This window comes from Carassius auratus, chromosome 32, assembly GCF_003368295.1.
Source record: "Carassius auratus strain Wakin chromosome 32, ASM336829v1, whole genome shotgun sequence".
Classification (NCBI taxonomy): Eukaryota; Metazoa; Chordata; class Actinopteri; order Cypriniformes; family Cyprinidae; genus Carassius; species Carassius auratus.
Window position 1 is genome coordinate 13277042 of NC_039274.1, and position 15852 is coordinate 13292893.

Genomic DNA, 15852 nt, shown 5'->3' on the forward strand with positions numbered 1-15852 from the left:
TTCTTGTAGTTCATGTGTATTTTTGGGTACACATATAGCAGTTGAGATAATTCAGGCAGGTTATTAGCGAATCGGTCTTTGATGGCTGGAACAATAGTTCTGCCCAGATGGTATAGCCATATAGCTAATATCAGTGATACGCAGCATGCACGATACAAGGAAATGGTCAGTAACATCACTGAGGTACGATATCTATATCAGTAAGATTAATTCCATGTGATATAATTAAATCTAGAGTGTGATTAAAATGATGAGTGGGCCCGGTGACATTTTGCTGCACTCCAAAAGAGTTTATTAGCTCAGTAAACGACGATTAACATTTTATCAACTATAACCAAAAGATCTGAGAGGAAATCTGTAAATTCTTTTAAGAATTCTGTATATGGCCATGGTGTTCTATACACAGTAGCCAGAGCAAGACATACAATAGATTTCTTTTGCATATCTGACAGTGTAACATTAAGCATTAAGCAAGTATTTCGAATGAGTTAAACCAGTATCCTTTTTTCTGGGTAACACTGAGAAAATCACTGTATATTGTCGCAACACCTCCCCCACGACAAGTCTGACGGGGCTCATGCTTATAACAGTAATTTGGTGGAATAGACTCATTTAGACCAATATAATCATTTGGTTTAAGTCAGGTTTCAGTCAAGCAGAATACATAAAAACTATTATGTGTGATAATTTAAATTACAATAACTGCTTTGGGTGTGAGTGCAAGTATAGCAGGGAAAAAATCTGCATTAACAAGAGATATGGGAGACGTAGCAAACATATTTTTGCATTCCTCTTTGCTTCAACTGTAAACATCCACTGGTGCATTTCCAAATCTCCAAAACAGGAAACAATAAAGGTAAATTAATTACAGTATAGTGACAGGAGAAAATGATGTAGTCACTCACTCGGCAGCTATATATATATATATATATATATATATATATATATATATATATATATATATATATATATATATAAAGATGTATTAGAAACCCCATCACAGTAGTGTGATTTTTTTTTTATGCTGAAATCATCCCTGATAGCAAACATACGACGCCTATTTGACGTGTGCATTTACATGTGCAAGAAAGTTTTTTTTTTTTTTTTTTTTTTAGAGTGTTTGCTCATAGCCTATTTAACAAAGTATCGTGCTATAAATGTTACATAACAGAAAAATGGGTATTACTTATATGATGTTTTACAGATTTTGCATGCAGTATAAAGTAACTCCATGAACGGACTGTAGGTGTCACTCAAATGACCAATGGAGTCACACGGGACGTCACTTGGATAAACGCGGAAAAGAGCTTGAACAGTCACAACTTCACAAGAGAAAACACAACAATTCCAGTCAAAAGAAAACATGATTCAAATCTACCTTGCCTGCCTTTTTATATTTTCAAATGCCGTGTTTGCTAACTGTATCGGAACACCAATAAAAACGAATGAAAGACCAATAATCGGTGAGTTGTAACGCATTAAAGTGCATGCTAGTTTCAAGTCAATGTATTATGATTACATATTCCATGAAGTAAACCATGTCTAAATTTTGTCTAGGTGTTCTTGCCCAGGAAGTGCGTTCCCCGAAGCCTCATAGAAACTCATATATCGCGGCGTCCTATGTTAAGTTTCTGGAATCTGCTGGAGCTCGGGTGGTGCCTGTAATGTAAGAAAAGAACACTAGATAGAGAAATTGTTTTTTTCGATTAAAAAAAAAAAAATGTCTACTTGCAGCATAAACATTAACTTAGTTCGCAATGGCTTTCTGCGCAGAGACTACGGTTTTGTGGAAGCAATATGCAATTTAAAACATAGGATTGGCATTCATAAAAATGCTCTTTTTTTGTACAGAAAATGTATTGCAATAGTATTCTTTTATTATACAACTGTTTATTTTTTGGACAGTAAAATACAACTTAAATATATATATATATATATAATTATTATTTTTACAAAAACTTGCTATATATATATATATAATTGTTTATTTATTTTTTGAGTAAAAACAATTAAAAAAATATTTTGAAAGCTAATTTTTGTAATATATATTTAAAGTGGAAATGAAGGAGTCAGTCGAGTTTGCATTCAGTTTAAGACATGGCTAAATGTTAATCACAACAAACATGATTAATGTAACCATTTTAAAGAAAAAAAGGTTGTTTTGTTATAACTTTTGGAGCAAGAGCGCCAACATCTTGCCGTACCACCGCATTTGACATCACGGGATTGGTTCGATCTGATGGCAAGTGCTATAATATAAGCATTTCTTTACATTTTACATTTTGAACACATGCTTGTTTTGAAATAGCGGAAGATGACCTTGAAAGCACTGTTTAGTCCATAATAAGTGCAATTACCTATGCAGTAGAATATATATGGCGATGGCACCCAGGAGTAGGACCTATTAGGGGTTGAAGAAGTCATGAACCTGCTGGTTTGAGGTAAAGTGAGGGTCGGAAAAAATTCTTGTTTATGTGGATACTCCTCAAGACTGTCAGTGCTTTGTGTGCATTTGCTGATGAAGGCAAGAAAGAAAGCTCAATTTGGTAGCCTACTTACGTGCTGTCCGAGCCGAGCTGTGACTTTGTTGTGTGTGTGTGTGTGTGGTGCCACCACCGGCATGTACAGAAATGATCAATCACATTCACAACGCGTGAGTACCACATTAAAATCTCTGAAATGAGTTAGTTTAATGAAATTAAGCGTGTGCACCACAACTAAAAAGCCATTATCAATGGAGCGCTGATATTATGATTCACCATGGCAACAGCTCCCACCAAAAAGCCGTCTGCATACTTCAGACTCGATACAAATGTAATTCTTGTCAGTGTTATAATATCACAGATGAAAACCGCAGAATGTTAGATTAATGTACTAATAGCTTATCATTTTTATGGTATCTCATGGGCAAAAATTATTTAATAAAATAATAATATTAATAATAATATTTTAAGAGCATTTTTAAATTTTACAAATGATCTGCCAATAGAGTAAGAAAAATATGGCAGTGACTATTTACATTAAGTGGTATTAACATATTTTCTTAGCGATATATCCTATTTACAGTAGGTTAAGTGCAAGTAGCTCTAGATGCTATTTACAGAAAAAATATACAGTGAAAATCATGATAAATTCTATTTACCATGTAAAAGTAGCAGTTCTTTGCAACAGGCTAAATAATGTAAAGTTAAATAATAATTAGATGCTAGTTATACGTTATACTGGCAGATACATTTGCACCTCAGTACATTAACGGGATGCAATAATAACAGATTGTAAATGATTATATTTATAACAATTATAAATAGTTGTATCATTATTAAAACTCGTTAGGCACTTTACTTCCACTTTTAGAAAATTTTGTTCATTTTTATTGAAAATAAATTCTAATGTGACATGTGATGGGAAAAGTGAGAAGAACCCAATCGATGGCGTTACAAGCTAGTTTTCTGTGCCCAAACATTACTGCCTACACCATTGAAGCCATTATTCACATGTGCCATATTTAACCTTATGTGTCGATGGAGGGCGGAGCTACAGTAGATTTACACTTAGTAATAGAGACCATTTGCATTAAGATTATTTTTATTACCACACTGGCATATAATTTTACTTAAGTAAAATGCACTTAATTTTGATCCCCCCAGGAAACAAGACTAAGTATCTTATATAATTTTCTTATATAAGAAAATTAGTAGGAAGAGTTTTTTTCCAGTGTGCACTAATGAAGTGTTTAAAAAAGGGGGAGTAGACCGAAAGAAACTCTGAGTATAAGTTACCTCTCTTTAAGGAACAGGCTTGACTTACCCTGCTTCCTCGGGTTTGGCAAATCTCCCATTCTGAAACAGAGAACCTAGAGTTTCCCTCATTTCATGGTTAACATTCTTTCTGAAAACGGGCCCCGAATAGGTGATTAGTTAAACACTGCGTCATGTTAACAGCAAGGAAGCTAATTGTATTAGCATGTGAACATAAAATATGATACATACAACTGGTGAACCAGTCAATGTAAAACAATAAAATGTGACATGAATGATATTGTATGAAGCGTTTTTTGTTTACATCACGTTGTGCCTTGCATTATCAAAACAATGTTTGGGATACCACAATCAAAACTTAACATATAGACAGTTTGATTTTGAATATTCATCCAAATTATGGTGAAAATCTAATTCTTTGTGTGTTAAAATAACATTTGTGTGCTCAAAATGTAAAGAAATACTTTTTATTTCTTAAATATTATTAAATATTATCTTAAATATTATTGCACTGGCCATCGGAGCGAACCAATCCCGTGACATCACATACGGTGGTACGGCAAGATGGCAGTGCCCTTGGTCCAAAAGCTATAACAAAACATCCTTTTTTACTTTAAAATGGTTACATTAATCATGTTTTTTTTTTTTTTCAAAGTGGAGATCACTTTACTAAATTATGTTAACCTAACTGACTGCACTTTAATGTTCTACTCATGTAACACAATAATGGCTTTAAATAATCTTTTGTCTCTAATTTCTCAACCAAATTTTACTTGCAATTAATATGTGATTATTTAGATTAATTTAATCACCACATTGTGTAATTAATTCGATTATTATTATTATTTAATTATTGACAGAACTAACATTTAATAAATAGTATGTCACATATCACATCTCGTGTTTATTTTAGAAGTGGTGTCTATTTATTATCACATAAATTAATCAGTGTTGGGGAGTAACTAGTTACATGTAACTAAATTACATAATTTAATTACAAAATAAATGTAACTTCCATCTGTCACAGTTACTGAGAAAAAAAAGTGTATGAATAAAATGTAATCAGTTACATTACTTTCATAAAGTAAATGAAGTACAGTTACTGTCACTGTCAGTAACATGTCAGTTACTGACTCTGTAGGCACTCTCAACACTAAAGAAACTTGTTTTTAAAATATGTATTTAGGATAAATAAGTCAGATGATGAGTACAGAAGGCTCTTCAAATTCATAAATGGGTGAGTAAATTCTTTTATAATTATAGCAGTAATTACAATAAGGTATTTGTAACACCTTTTCTCTGAATCTAGAGTTCTTTTTCCTGGAGGTGGAGTCAGTATAAAATCATCTGGCTATTCCAAAGCAGCTAACATTTTCTACAGACTTGCTCTTGAGGTTAGTGTACTAATGGTCCATTTGGTAAAAATATTTAGCATAGCAATCAATCCAAAGTAGCCTACATTTTTTAAACATTAAGCAACACCTTTAAACATTGATAGTAATGTAAAATACTAGGTAAGGTTAATGTTTAATTTGGAGAACTTTTTAAATAAAATTCAATTTTAAAGGGTCATGAAACCCTGTTTCAACACTATTTATTTCTCACCACAGTTGTAAAAAACGCTAAGAAAAAAAGTGGGCGTGGTGCGCTGTGGAGTGGAGGGGGAAAGGGGAAACAGTTTCATTTCGCTTGCATCGAGTTTAAATCACAAATAAATGCACAGCCATTTGCACTCAAACATTATATGAACGTGCTGTTTGACCACTGATAACTTTAGGTTTATTCTGTGGTGCTTGTATAAGTCTTTTGATGGGTTGTCACAGAGCTGTAAAAATGGTCACATTCACTAAGTGAATGAATCGCATCTGTGTCGAACTCTTATTACAAAGCAAAAACAACTTTCCTTCGATCCATAAATGTTTCTCTCATTTGATGTACGCAGTTTTGCAGTCTGAAGCTCTGTCACAGCAAATCAACACATTCTGTTGTGAATAATTAAAGGGGTCATATAATGCAATTTCATGTTTTCCTTTCTCTTTGGAGTGTTACAAGCTCTTGGTGCATAAAGAAGATATAAAAAGTAGCGAAGACTAAAGTCTCAAACCCAAAGAGATATTCTTTACAAAAGTTACGGCCTCCTAAAATGCATCATTTAAACACCCCCCCACATGTGGGAAGATTTGCATAATGCCGCCCAAATAAATGTTCATGCAAAGAAAGAAGGCTTAAGTTTTATTCTTGCTTTCGTCTCCGATGCCATGTTATGGAGATGTTGTTTCATTGCAAAAGCGAACAAACTTAGTTTGGCCTTTCAAAAGAGGACATAAATAGAAATTAGCGGTTAAGTTGTATTTGCATCACTATTCCAGAACAGTTCAACACAAATATTCAGATGTGTGCAGTAGATTTTATGGAGGACTGTTTCCTGATCCTGGGAGAGAAGACTACAATGTTCTGTTCTGACTCACAGTCTGTAAGTGCGTTTACATCTGTAACATTTAAAGCATTTGCCACTTATGGAGTCAAAATAACGCCTTATATATATGCAAAGAAATTACGATTTGCAAAAGAAAATAAAGTTTTGTTAACGAAAATTGAAGTATTGAGGAAAATAAATTTGCTTTTTGCAAACAAAAATTAAGAATTGCAAAACATACATGAAACCGCGCCAAAGCAATGATTTTGCAATACATATTTTCCATGGTCATATCTATTCATTTCTCTACAGCGCTGCTTTTATTTTGCGTGTCAGTCTAGTTTGAGCTTGCGACACCGTATTGCCTTTGCGCTTCATTTTTCTGCACGCTCTCTTACTGGACTTCAAGCGACTTGGTCTATGAGCTTCTCCACCCTTCTTCCAGACCCTAGGAACTTGGTTTCCAAATGGAATACAAAACTTGCTCTCATCTGATAAAAGGGCTTTGCATCACTGGGCAACAGTCCAGTTCTTCTTCTCCTTAGTCCAGGTAAGACACCACTGACGTTGTCTGTGGTTCAGGAGTTGCTTAACAAGAGGAATACGACAACTGTAGCCAAACTCCTTGACATGTCTGTGTGTGGTGGCTCTTGATGCCTTGACCCCAGCCTCAGTCCATTCCTTGTGAAGTTCACTCAAATTCTTGAATCGATTTTGCTTGACAATCCTCATAAGGCTGTGGTTCTCTCGGTTGGTTTTCTTCCACACTTTTTCCTTCCACTCAACTTTCTATTAACACGATTGGATACAGCACTCTGTGAACAGCCAGCTTCTTTGGCAATGAATTTTTGTGTCTTGCCCTCCTTGTGAAGGCTGTCAATGATTGTCTTCTGGAGAACTGTCAGATCAGCAGTCTTCCCCATGATTGTGTAGTCTAGTGAACCAAACTGAGGCCCCGTCCACATGGAGATGCATTTCTTTGAATACGCACTAATTTTTTATCAGATAGGTGTATCGTCCAAACAGATCCGGTGTTTCAAAAGGTGAACCCGCTATTTTTTTTAAACCGGGTCCCATGTGGATAAATCTGAAAACGTTGTCTTTGTGTTTTCGTATATTTTCTGAAATGATGATGTCCTTACCCCACGGGTCGACCTTATTCAGACACCGATACGTCATGTAAAGAGCAACAACAACAATGGTTTGTTTACAGCGCACAAGGTGTATGCACATGCTTTAAGTTTTCTTCTTCATTTTCAGTGTATCTCTGTGGCAAATTTATAGCGACACATACTGATCTGGCATATACTACATCGTTTTCAGTCGGTTTCACTGGTTTTGTGTGGAAGTAGATATTTCTTGATATGACGCCATGTGGACAGGATTTTTTTTTTAATGAGGGGAAAAAAAAGATCAGATTGGGGTAAGCTCCGGCTTCGTGTGGACATAGCCTGAGAGACTATTTTGAAGGTTCAGGAAACCTTTGCAGGTGTTTTGAGTTGATTAGCTGTTTGGCATGTCACCATATTCTAATTTGTTGAGATTTTTGGTGGGTTTTTCGTTAAATGTGAGCCAAATTCATCACAATTAAAAGAACCAAAGACTTAAACTTATTCAGTCTGTGTGCATTGATTTTATTTAATTTTTTATATACAAGTTTCACAATTTGTGTTGAATTACTGAGAAAAAATTTTTTTTTTCACAACATTCAAATTTATTGAGATGCACCTGTTTGTGCACCCCTGACTATAGTCCATGTCATGCCAATTTTGACCTCAACTCGATGTAGATTTTAAACCCATAAGATGAAAATAGTGCAAAAAAGCTTATTTAACCAGTTTTCTCCAACAGTTAGAACTCTTGAATAATAACAATGTCATCTATGATGTTCAACATAAACACATCTGTTTAAATCTCAGAAAAATAGTCTGGGGTTTCATGACCCTTTAATAAAGCTGCAGAGGTCAGACTGTGGGTTTATAGTCAATTTTGTGAAAATCATGATGAGTCACAATGATCTTCATTTTACACACACACACACTGCATTTTGTTGTTTGGTGCTTCTTTTATTCAGTACAATTTGTTAGTGTAATATAAATTTTCCAACCAATTTTTCCAATTGATTTAATTCAATTGTATTAAATAAAATGTGTGTGTGTCTGTCTGTGTGTGTGTGTTAACAGGCCAATTCAAAAGGTGATTATTTCCCTATATGGGGAACTTGTTTAGGATTTGAAATGCTCACATTTCTAACAAGGAGAAAGTCGCTGTTGTCCCGCACCGACACTAGTGGTATCGCCTTGCCACTGAACTTCACAGACGGTAAAGCCCTGTTTACATAACATTTAACTGAAAAATTTTATATAAAATGGTCAATGCGAGTACATTGTCCGCTTACCTCCAGTATTAAATAATAAAAAAAATAATAATAAAATATTCATAAAAATTGACTATTAACTTGGTACTCAGTAATGTAACTTAATTGTCAGGTACCGCTGCAGTGTGGCTAGTATACATTTCTCAAATAAGTGTTGTAGTCATCATAAATATATAGATATTATTCATTTATCCAATGCTGTTTAGATGTTAGAGACAGTAGAATGTTCAAAGACTTCCCTGTAGACCTCATGAAATCGCTGGAAACAGAACCACTCACAGAGAACTCTCATCAATGGAGTCTTACTACAGAGGTAGCGTGTCAAATATTACTATCAACATTCAACGCTGATTTATTTTTCTCAATTGTTGTTTTCATTACTACTGTGATACTACTAGTTGTTTCTTTTAAAATATATCAATCTTGCCATGAAAATAACCATATATGTTGGGTCTCTTGGTATCTACAACAAAATGAATCTAGTGATTAAATTAACAATATATAAAAAAAATGATTAACAAATTGGTGTTACATTTTATTAAACTTTTCATTTAATAATTATTTTCAAATAATTAACTTTTCTGCATTGTGTGCTTTACTGGTACCCAGTTGTACACAACAGGAAAAGAATACACATTTATTTATTAGAAAACAGTGTCTAATACAGTGTCTAATAGATTGTTTGGAATGTATTCACTAAATTTAGTTATAGTTTATCACTTTACGATATCACCAGACATTATCTATTATAGATAATGCACAACCTAAACATCATGTCTGTGATCTGGTCTGGTCAAACAGAGGTGACAGTGAGATGTTTTAGTTCTCACAGGAAAATAGGTCCAGTACTGCAATATTCATATGATGGATGGCAATGTTAATTTTAGAGGGTTATTTTAAAACTGCAATGTAAAAAATATATAATTAAAAATAACATCACAAATGTATATATTTGTTTTTGCTCGATGAACTAAAATGAGGCATTTCCAAACCTTTTAATCCAGAAATTTACCAAGAGTAAGTCCCTGAAATGTTTCTACAGAGTTTTAAGTACCAATACAGATGGACAAAAGGAGTTTGTGTCCACAATGGAAGGTGAGTGATGATAATCAGATGGGTTGATAGAGGAAGCATATAGACTGTACTTTTCACCTCTCTCTATTGAGCAACATTGCCATTTATTGTTTCTGTTCATATCCACAGCATATAATTTCCCTATCTATGCTACTCAATGGCATCCAGAGAAAAATGCTTTTGAGTGGACCCGGCCTTATATTCCCCACACACCTTCAGCCATTAAGACCTCATTCTACATGGCTTACTTTTTTGTGAATGAAGGTATGGTTAATACTACTACTACTACTATTGAGCAACATACAATGTGTTTTTACTAGCTGTTAATTAAATTTGATTCCTTGATTGCAACGAATTATCAAATTGAGAAGTTAGACCTTCACAGACTAACTTTTCTTTATTTTGTTGTTTTTACAGCAAGGAAAAATTTTCATAGCTTTCCTAGTACAGAGGAAGAGGAGAAAGCTTTGATCTATAACTACAAACCTGAATACACTGGAACCCAAAGTGCATTTGAACAGAAATATTATTTTGATTAGGATAATTCTTTAAATGTACTTCTGTCTTTATTAGCATTTTTAATTTCTTTTTATTATTTCATTTAACTTTCAATTTGGAACTTCACATACATGAAAAAGATCAAATCAAAATGAATTATAATTTAGATAATTTTTTTTTTTTTTTCAATGTCTCAAAATTGTAATCTTCCCAAACAATACCAAATATTGGCATGATGAAATTATGTAAACAAACGTATACAAAAATCTTGCAGAATTAGTATTGTTAATAAAGTGTGCTTGTAATGTTTCTGAAGAAAACATAACATTTCACCAAAAAAATAAAAAAAAATAAAAGTCACATTTCTTTTGTTTGAAGACCTGTACATTTTCTTAGCTGGTCTCCCAAGTACACATGACCTTAACAGAATAGTTTCCAAGGTTGGAAAAGGCACAACATTTTTTTTTCTTCTTCTTTTTTATGGCTGTGCATACATCTCTTATAGCCAAAACATATGCTCATTTATGTATTCACCTATCTATAAAAGTGACTGAGGTCTACTTTTTTCAGTAAGAAAGAGCAAATGCATCTCATTGTACTGTTATTTCACTAAAGGTAACCCTTCTTATACCCTTCTAACCCTTCAATCTAATAAAAGATTTAAATCTCAAATGTCTATGTTTTAATCCTTATTCTTTCTTTAATTTTACTGTTGACACCTAAAAACATCCCTCTGAAACATGATTTTAAATATCTTGAATTAAGATCTTGAATATTAGCTGAACTGTCCTTTTAAAGCCCTTCAACTTCTAAATCCATCGTTTCAATCATAAGATTTATACATTCACATTGCCTTGCAATCTACACCACAGGAAAGCACAATAGATATTTGTGATTTATGAAATCTGTGAATGGCTAAGAATAGTAAATCTGTCACTCAGACTGGCTGTGAACCTACTTTTCAAAACTCAGTTTTTGGACAAATCTTCTATATTGGTGACAAAGTCTGGCTCTGTAATTGAGTGAGTTCTGAGTGCCAGGCATCCACAATGAAGATGAGTCTGTAGCTTTCTGCTTCCTGCCAGACTTCACGCTTGAATGAGTCATCAAATATTAACACTTTTCCTTCTTCCCACTCCCTGTGAGTGAATCAAAGAGAATCAACATTCACAGAATACCTTTTTAATAAAGAAAAGTCATGCCACATATTAATCAATCATTCTTTCATCCAATCTAAAATAAGCCAACTATCCAAGGTTCTTCTACTCGCCAATTTTTATTCACATTTGATGCTTGCCAAGTGTTCATTTAAAACCCTGTAACCAACTAGTTGAAGTGGAAATGGAGCTGTCAATAGTGTTCCCTGAAACATTTCAAGATTTGTAATTAATGCAGTGTTACGTTATGATGTTTTTCATTGTGTTTTCATAATACTTGTGTTCTGTTTCTGTTTTCTTTTTTGAGTTTCAGATCATTGCCGATTTACTAAGAGTGCTGCCTTCTATCACAGGTAATTGGGTGATCAGCTGGCGTTCCTTTTAAAATGCCTCTTCCGTTCTTCAGAAGGGGAGGTGTGACTTCAGGCCGGTTAAACTGATCCAGACTCCCTGTTAGCCGCCAGACCAAAATGTATTGTTAATGTTTTTGAGTTTTCTTTTGATTGTTTGTTTCCTTTGGAATGTGGTAATAATGTAGAGGAGACCTGCCCTTTGGTTTAAATCTCATTTCTACCATGTTTTTTTGTTTTGTTTAATAATAATAATAATGCATTTTATTTAAGGCACCTTTCAAACCACTCAAGGTCACCGTACAACAACTAATAACAGTAACAATATTAAAACAGAAAATAACAGCAAATAACAATGTCAATAAAAAACAGCAATGATAATAAATAAATAAGAAAAAAAAAATACTGGGCTTGAGTGCACAAAGTAATCATAGAAGATAAGAAGTTCTGAATAAATTAGTTTTAAGTTTGACTTTAAATTGAGCTAAAGAGTCTGAATTACGGATGTTGACTGGGAGAGAATTCCAAAGACGAGGAGAAACACGACTAAAGAGTAGTTAGGTTATGTTGACTATGTTCTTTTTTTTCTTTGTGACAGATTATTTATATTACGGTTATATTTTATTAGATTGGTTTTATTTGTTATTTTAGGCCTTGGGTCTCTGATGAATAATACCACTTTATTATTCTTATCTCTTTATATTCGTCCCCAGGGTATGTAGAACTTCTTAAGTTGAATTTAATACCTTTTACTACCTTTTTTAATAACTTCAAACTATTTTTTTAATACCATCGTGACTTCAATCTGCAACTGTGGTGGCATTAATTAAACATATTGCATCACAATGTAACAGGTCATTATAACTTAACATCAACACTGGACTCAAAAACTGCCCACAGAGACAAGAATAGAAATAAAGACAGAAGAGGAAGGAAACATCTTCTTCATAGATCATTAGTCAGTAAGTCTGATGTTAGAGCAATCTATAAAAGAGGTGGTCGTGAAGTAAGCACAGGTGTTATTAAAATAAATTCAGCTGATACATTTAAGTAAAGCGGGGGGATTAATCAAGTTGTCACAATGGGCCTTTGTCCATAGTTTTGGACAAAGCTTCGCAGAAAACATTGCTTCGCAGGGCTTATTTCTTTATTAGACAACCTTAGTCTATAATTATAGCATTATTATCCTAAATTAAAATATGAGCCAAGTGTTGGGCTACATTTGACAGTGACAGATATGTCAAGACTGTTTTGTCAAAGTTAGATCATTGGTTCTCCAGCTGTGGCTCACTACTGGTGGTACTCAGGATACGATTAAACATACAATAAAATAATTTTAACAAAATCCCTATAATTTATGTTTGGCTTTATCAGAGCCATGCTAAACCTCCAGATTAAGACGAGACACTGAGACATTTGCATACATTTCTAGTAAAAAAAATCAGAACACTGGATGAAGTCAATTTCAAGAGGCCTTTCTTTGACTGAATGCGCATCGCAATGATGTCACGGGGTGCTTCTAAGCCCAAATTATGCGGAAATGTTGTGGCAATTACGAAAATTTTCAATCTTTTGCGAAAATTGGTCTGAAAACTTGCATTTCCCCATGTTTTTATTACTGAATGGAAGCGAGCTCGCGTACATGTTTGGTAGCAAGCCAGCCGGGTACCCAGTTTGTTTCAGCGCACACACGAACGAACACCTCGCATGATATCGCTCTGTTTCTACTCTCAACATATAAATAAATCCAGGTGTATTTTAGAAGAAAGGCCTGGACTTAACACAAATTGAAACTGTCTATAAAAAATATTATCAGAATCAGAATCAGAAAGAGCTTTATTGCCAAGTATGTTTGCGCATACAAGGAATTTGTTTTAGTGACATAAGCTTCCAGTACACAGAGACACCAAAGACAAAAAAAAAAAAAAAAAAAAAAAAAATATATGTAGCCAAATAAATAAGTGTATAAACAATTGTGCTATAAATGATAATGGGATAGGATTGAAAAAGATGCAGGGATGTACTAGGATGGAGGGGTAACAAATAAATATAAGGATGTTGCACTTTTGTTTGCATAAGCATAAGTGGGGAACATTTAACTGTTCATGAGGTAGATTGCCTGGGGGAAGAAACTGTTTTTGTGCCTTGCTGTTCTGGTATTTGCGGCTCTGAGACGCCGGCCAGATGGCAAAAGTTCAAAAATGGGGTGACTTGGATGTGAGGGATCCAGAGTGATTTTATGAGCCCTTTTCCTCACTCTGGATGTATACAGTTCTTGAAGGGTGGGCAGGGGAGCACCAATAATCCTTTCAGCAGTCCGAACAGTTCTCTGTAGTCTTCTGATGTCCAATTTTGTTGCTGAGCCAAACCAGACAGTTATAGAAGTACACAATACAGACTCAATGACGGCTGAGTAGAACTGTTTCAGCAGCTCCTGTGGCAAGTTAAACTTCCTCAGCTGGCGAAGGAAATACAACCTTTGTTGGGCCTTTTTTACAATGGAGTCAATGTGATTGTCCCACTTCAGGTCCTGAGAGATGGTGGTTCCCAGGAATCTGAATGACTCCACTGCAGTCACAGGGCTGTTCATGATGGTGAGTGGGGAAAGTGCAGGGGGGTTTCTCCTGAAGTCCACTATCATCTCCACTGTTTTGAGCGTGTTCAGCTCCAGGTTGTTAAGACTGCACCAGACAGCCAGCTGCTCAACCTCTTGTCTGAAAGCAGACTCATCACCGTCCTGGATGAGGCCGATGACTGTAGTGTCATCTGCAAACTTCAGGAGCTTGACAGAGGGGTCTTTAGAGGTGCAGTCGTTGGTGTAAAGGGAGAAGAGCAGAGGGGAGAGAACACATCCCTGAGGGGCGCCAGTGTTGGTGGAGCAGCTGTTTGATGTGAATTTCCCCAGTCTCACTAACTGTTGCCTATCTGTCAGAAAGCTGGTGATCCACCGACAGATAGAGCTAGGAACAGAGAGCTGGGTCAGTTTGGTCTGGAGGGTTGTTGGGATGATGGTGTTGAAAGCCGAACTAAAGTCCACAAACAGGATCCTCACATAAGTCCCTGTTTTGTCCAGATGTTGCAGGATGAAGTGCAATCCTATGTTGATTGCATCATCCACGGACCTGTTTGCTCGGTAAGCAAACTGCAGGGGGTCCAGTAAGGGTCCAGTGATGTCCTTCAGATAACCCAGAACCAGTTTTTCAAACGACTTCATGACGACAGATGTTAGAGCCACAGGCCTGTAGTCGTTAAGTCCTGTTATCTTGGGTTTCTTTAGGATGGGGATGATGGTGGAGCGTTTGAAGCAGGAAGGTACTTCACACAACTCCAGGGATCTGTTGAAGATCTGTGAAAAGATGGGGGCCAGCTGGTCAGCACAGATTTTCAGACAGGCTGGTGTAACACCATCTGGGCCTGGTGCTTTTCTTCTTTTGTTCTTCTTGAAGACCTGGCGCACATCATCTTCACAGATTTGAAGAGCAGTAGGTGTGGAACGGGGGATTGCAGGAGGTGTTAATGGTTGTGCAGGGAGATGGTCAGAATGGGTGTTGGGGGTTTCAAATCTGCAATAAAACTCATTCAGGTCGTTAGCAAGCCGTTGATTAGCCTCAGTGCAAGGGGATGGTGTCTTGTAGTTCGTGATGGCTCTTAGACCTCTCCACACTGAAGTTGAGTCGTTGGAAGAAAACTGGTCTTCCAACTTTTTAGCGTAGGTCTTTTTAGCCACTCTAATCTCTTTGTTCAGTGTGTTCCTGGCCTGATTGTACAAGACCCTGTCCCCATTTCTGTAGGCATCCTCTTTGGCCTGACGAAGATGTCTGAGTTTTACTGTAAACCATGGCTTATCGTTGTTGAATGTTAAATAAGTCCTGGTAGGAATGCAAACATCCTCACAGAAACTAATATAGGATGTTACAGTCTCTGTGAGTTCGTCCAGATCGGTGGTAGCAGCTTCAAAAACACTCCAATCAGTGAGGTCAAAACAAGATTGTAAATCCTGCTCCGTTTCGCTGGTCCTTCTCTTCACAGTCCTTACTACAGGTTTAGCAGATTGAAGTTTCTGTTTGTAGGATTGTATAAGATGAATCAGACAGTGATCAGAATTTCCCAAAGCTGCTCGTGGAACAGAGTGATATGCGTCCTTTATTGTGGTGTAGCAGTGATCCAATATATTACTGTCTCTGGTGGGACATGTAACATGCTGTCTGTATTTTGGCAGTTC

General features: G+C 35.6%; 1 protein-coding gene across 1 annotated transcript; it reads left to right on the plus strand.

Moving 5' to 3' along the window:
* Window positions 1-1214: 1214 nt before the first annotated feature.
* LOC113051621 (gamma-glutamyl hydrolase-like) lies at window positions 1215-10795 on the plus strand. Its single transcript, XM_026215520.1, has 9 exons — window positions 1215-1463; window positions 1558-1666; window positions 4945-4995; window positions 5068-5152; window positions 8358-8496; window positions 8758-8864; window positions 9556-9646; window positions 9755-9889; window positions 10043-10795. Exons 1-9 carry the CDS (start codon window positions 1364-1366, stop codon window positions 10162-10164), a joined length of 939 nt encoding a protein of 312 aa, XP_026071305.1. The 5' UTR covers window positions 1215-1363; the 3' UTR covers window positions 10165-10795.
* The last annotated feature ends 5057 nt before the right edge of the window (window positions 10796-15852 follow it).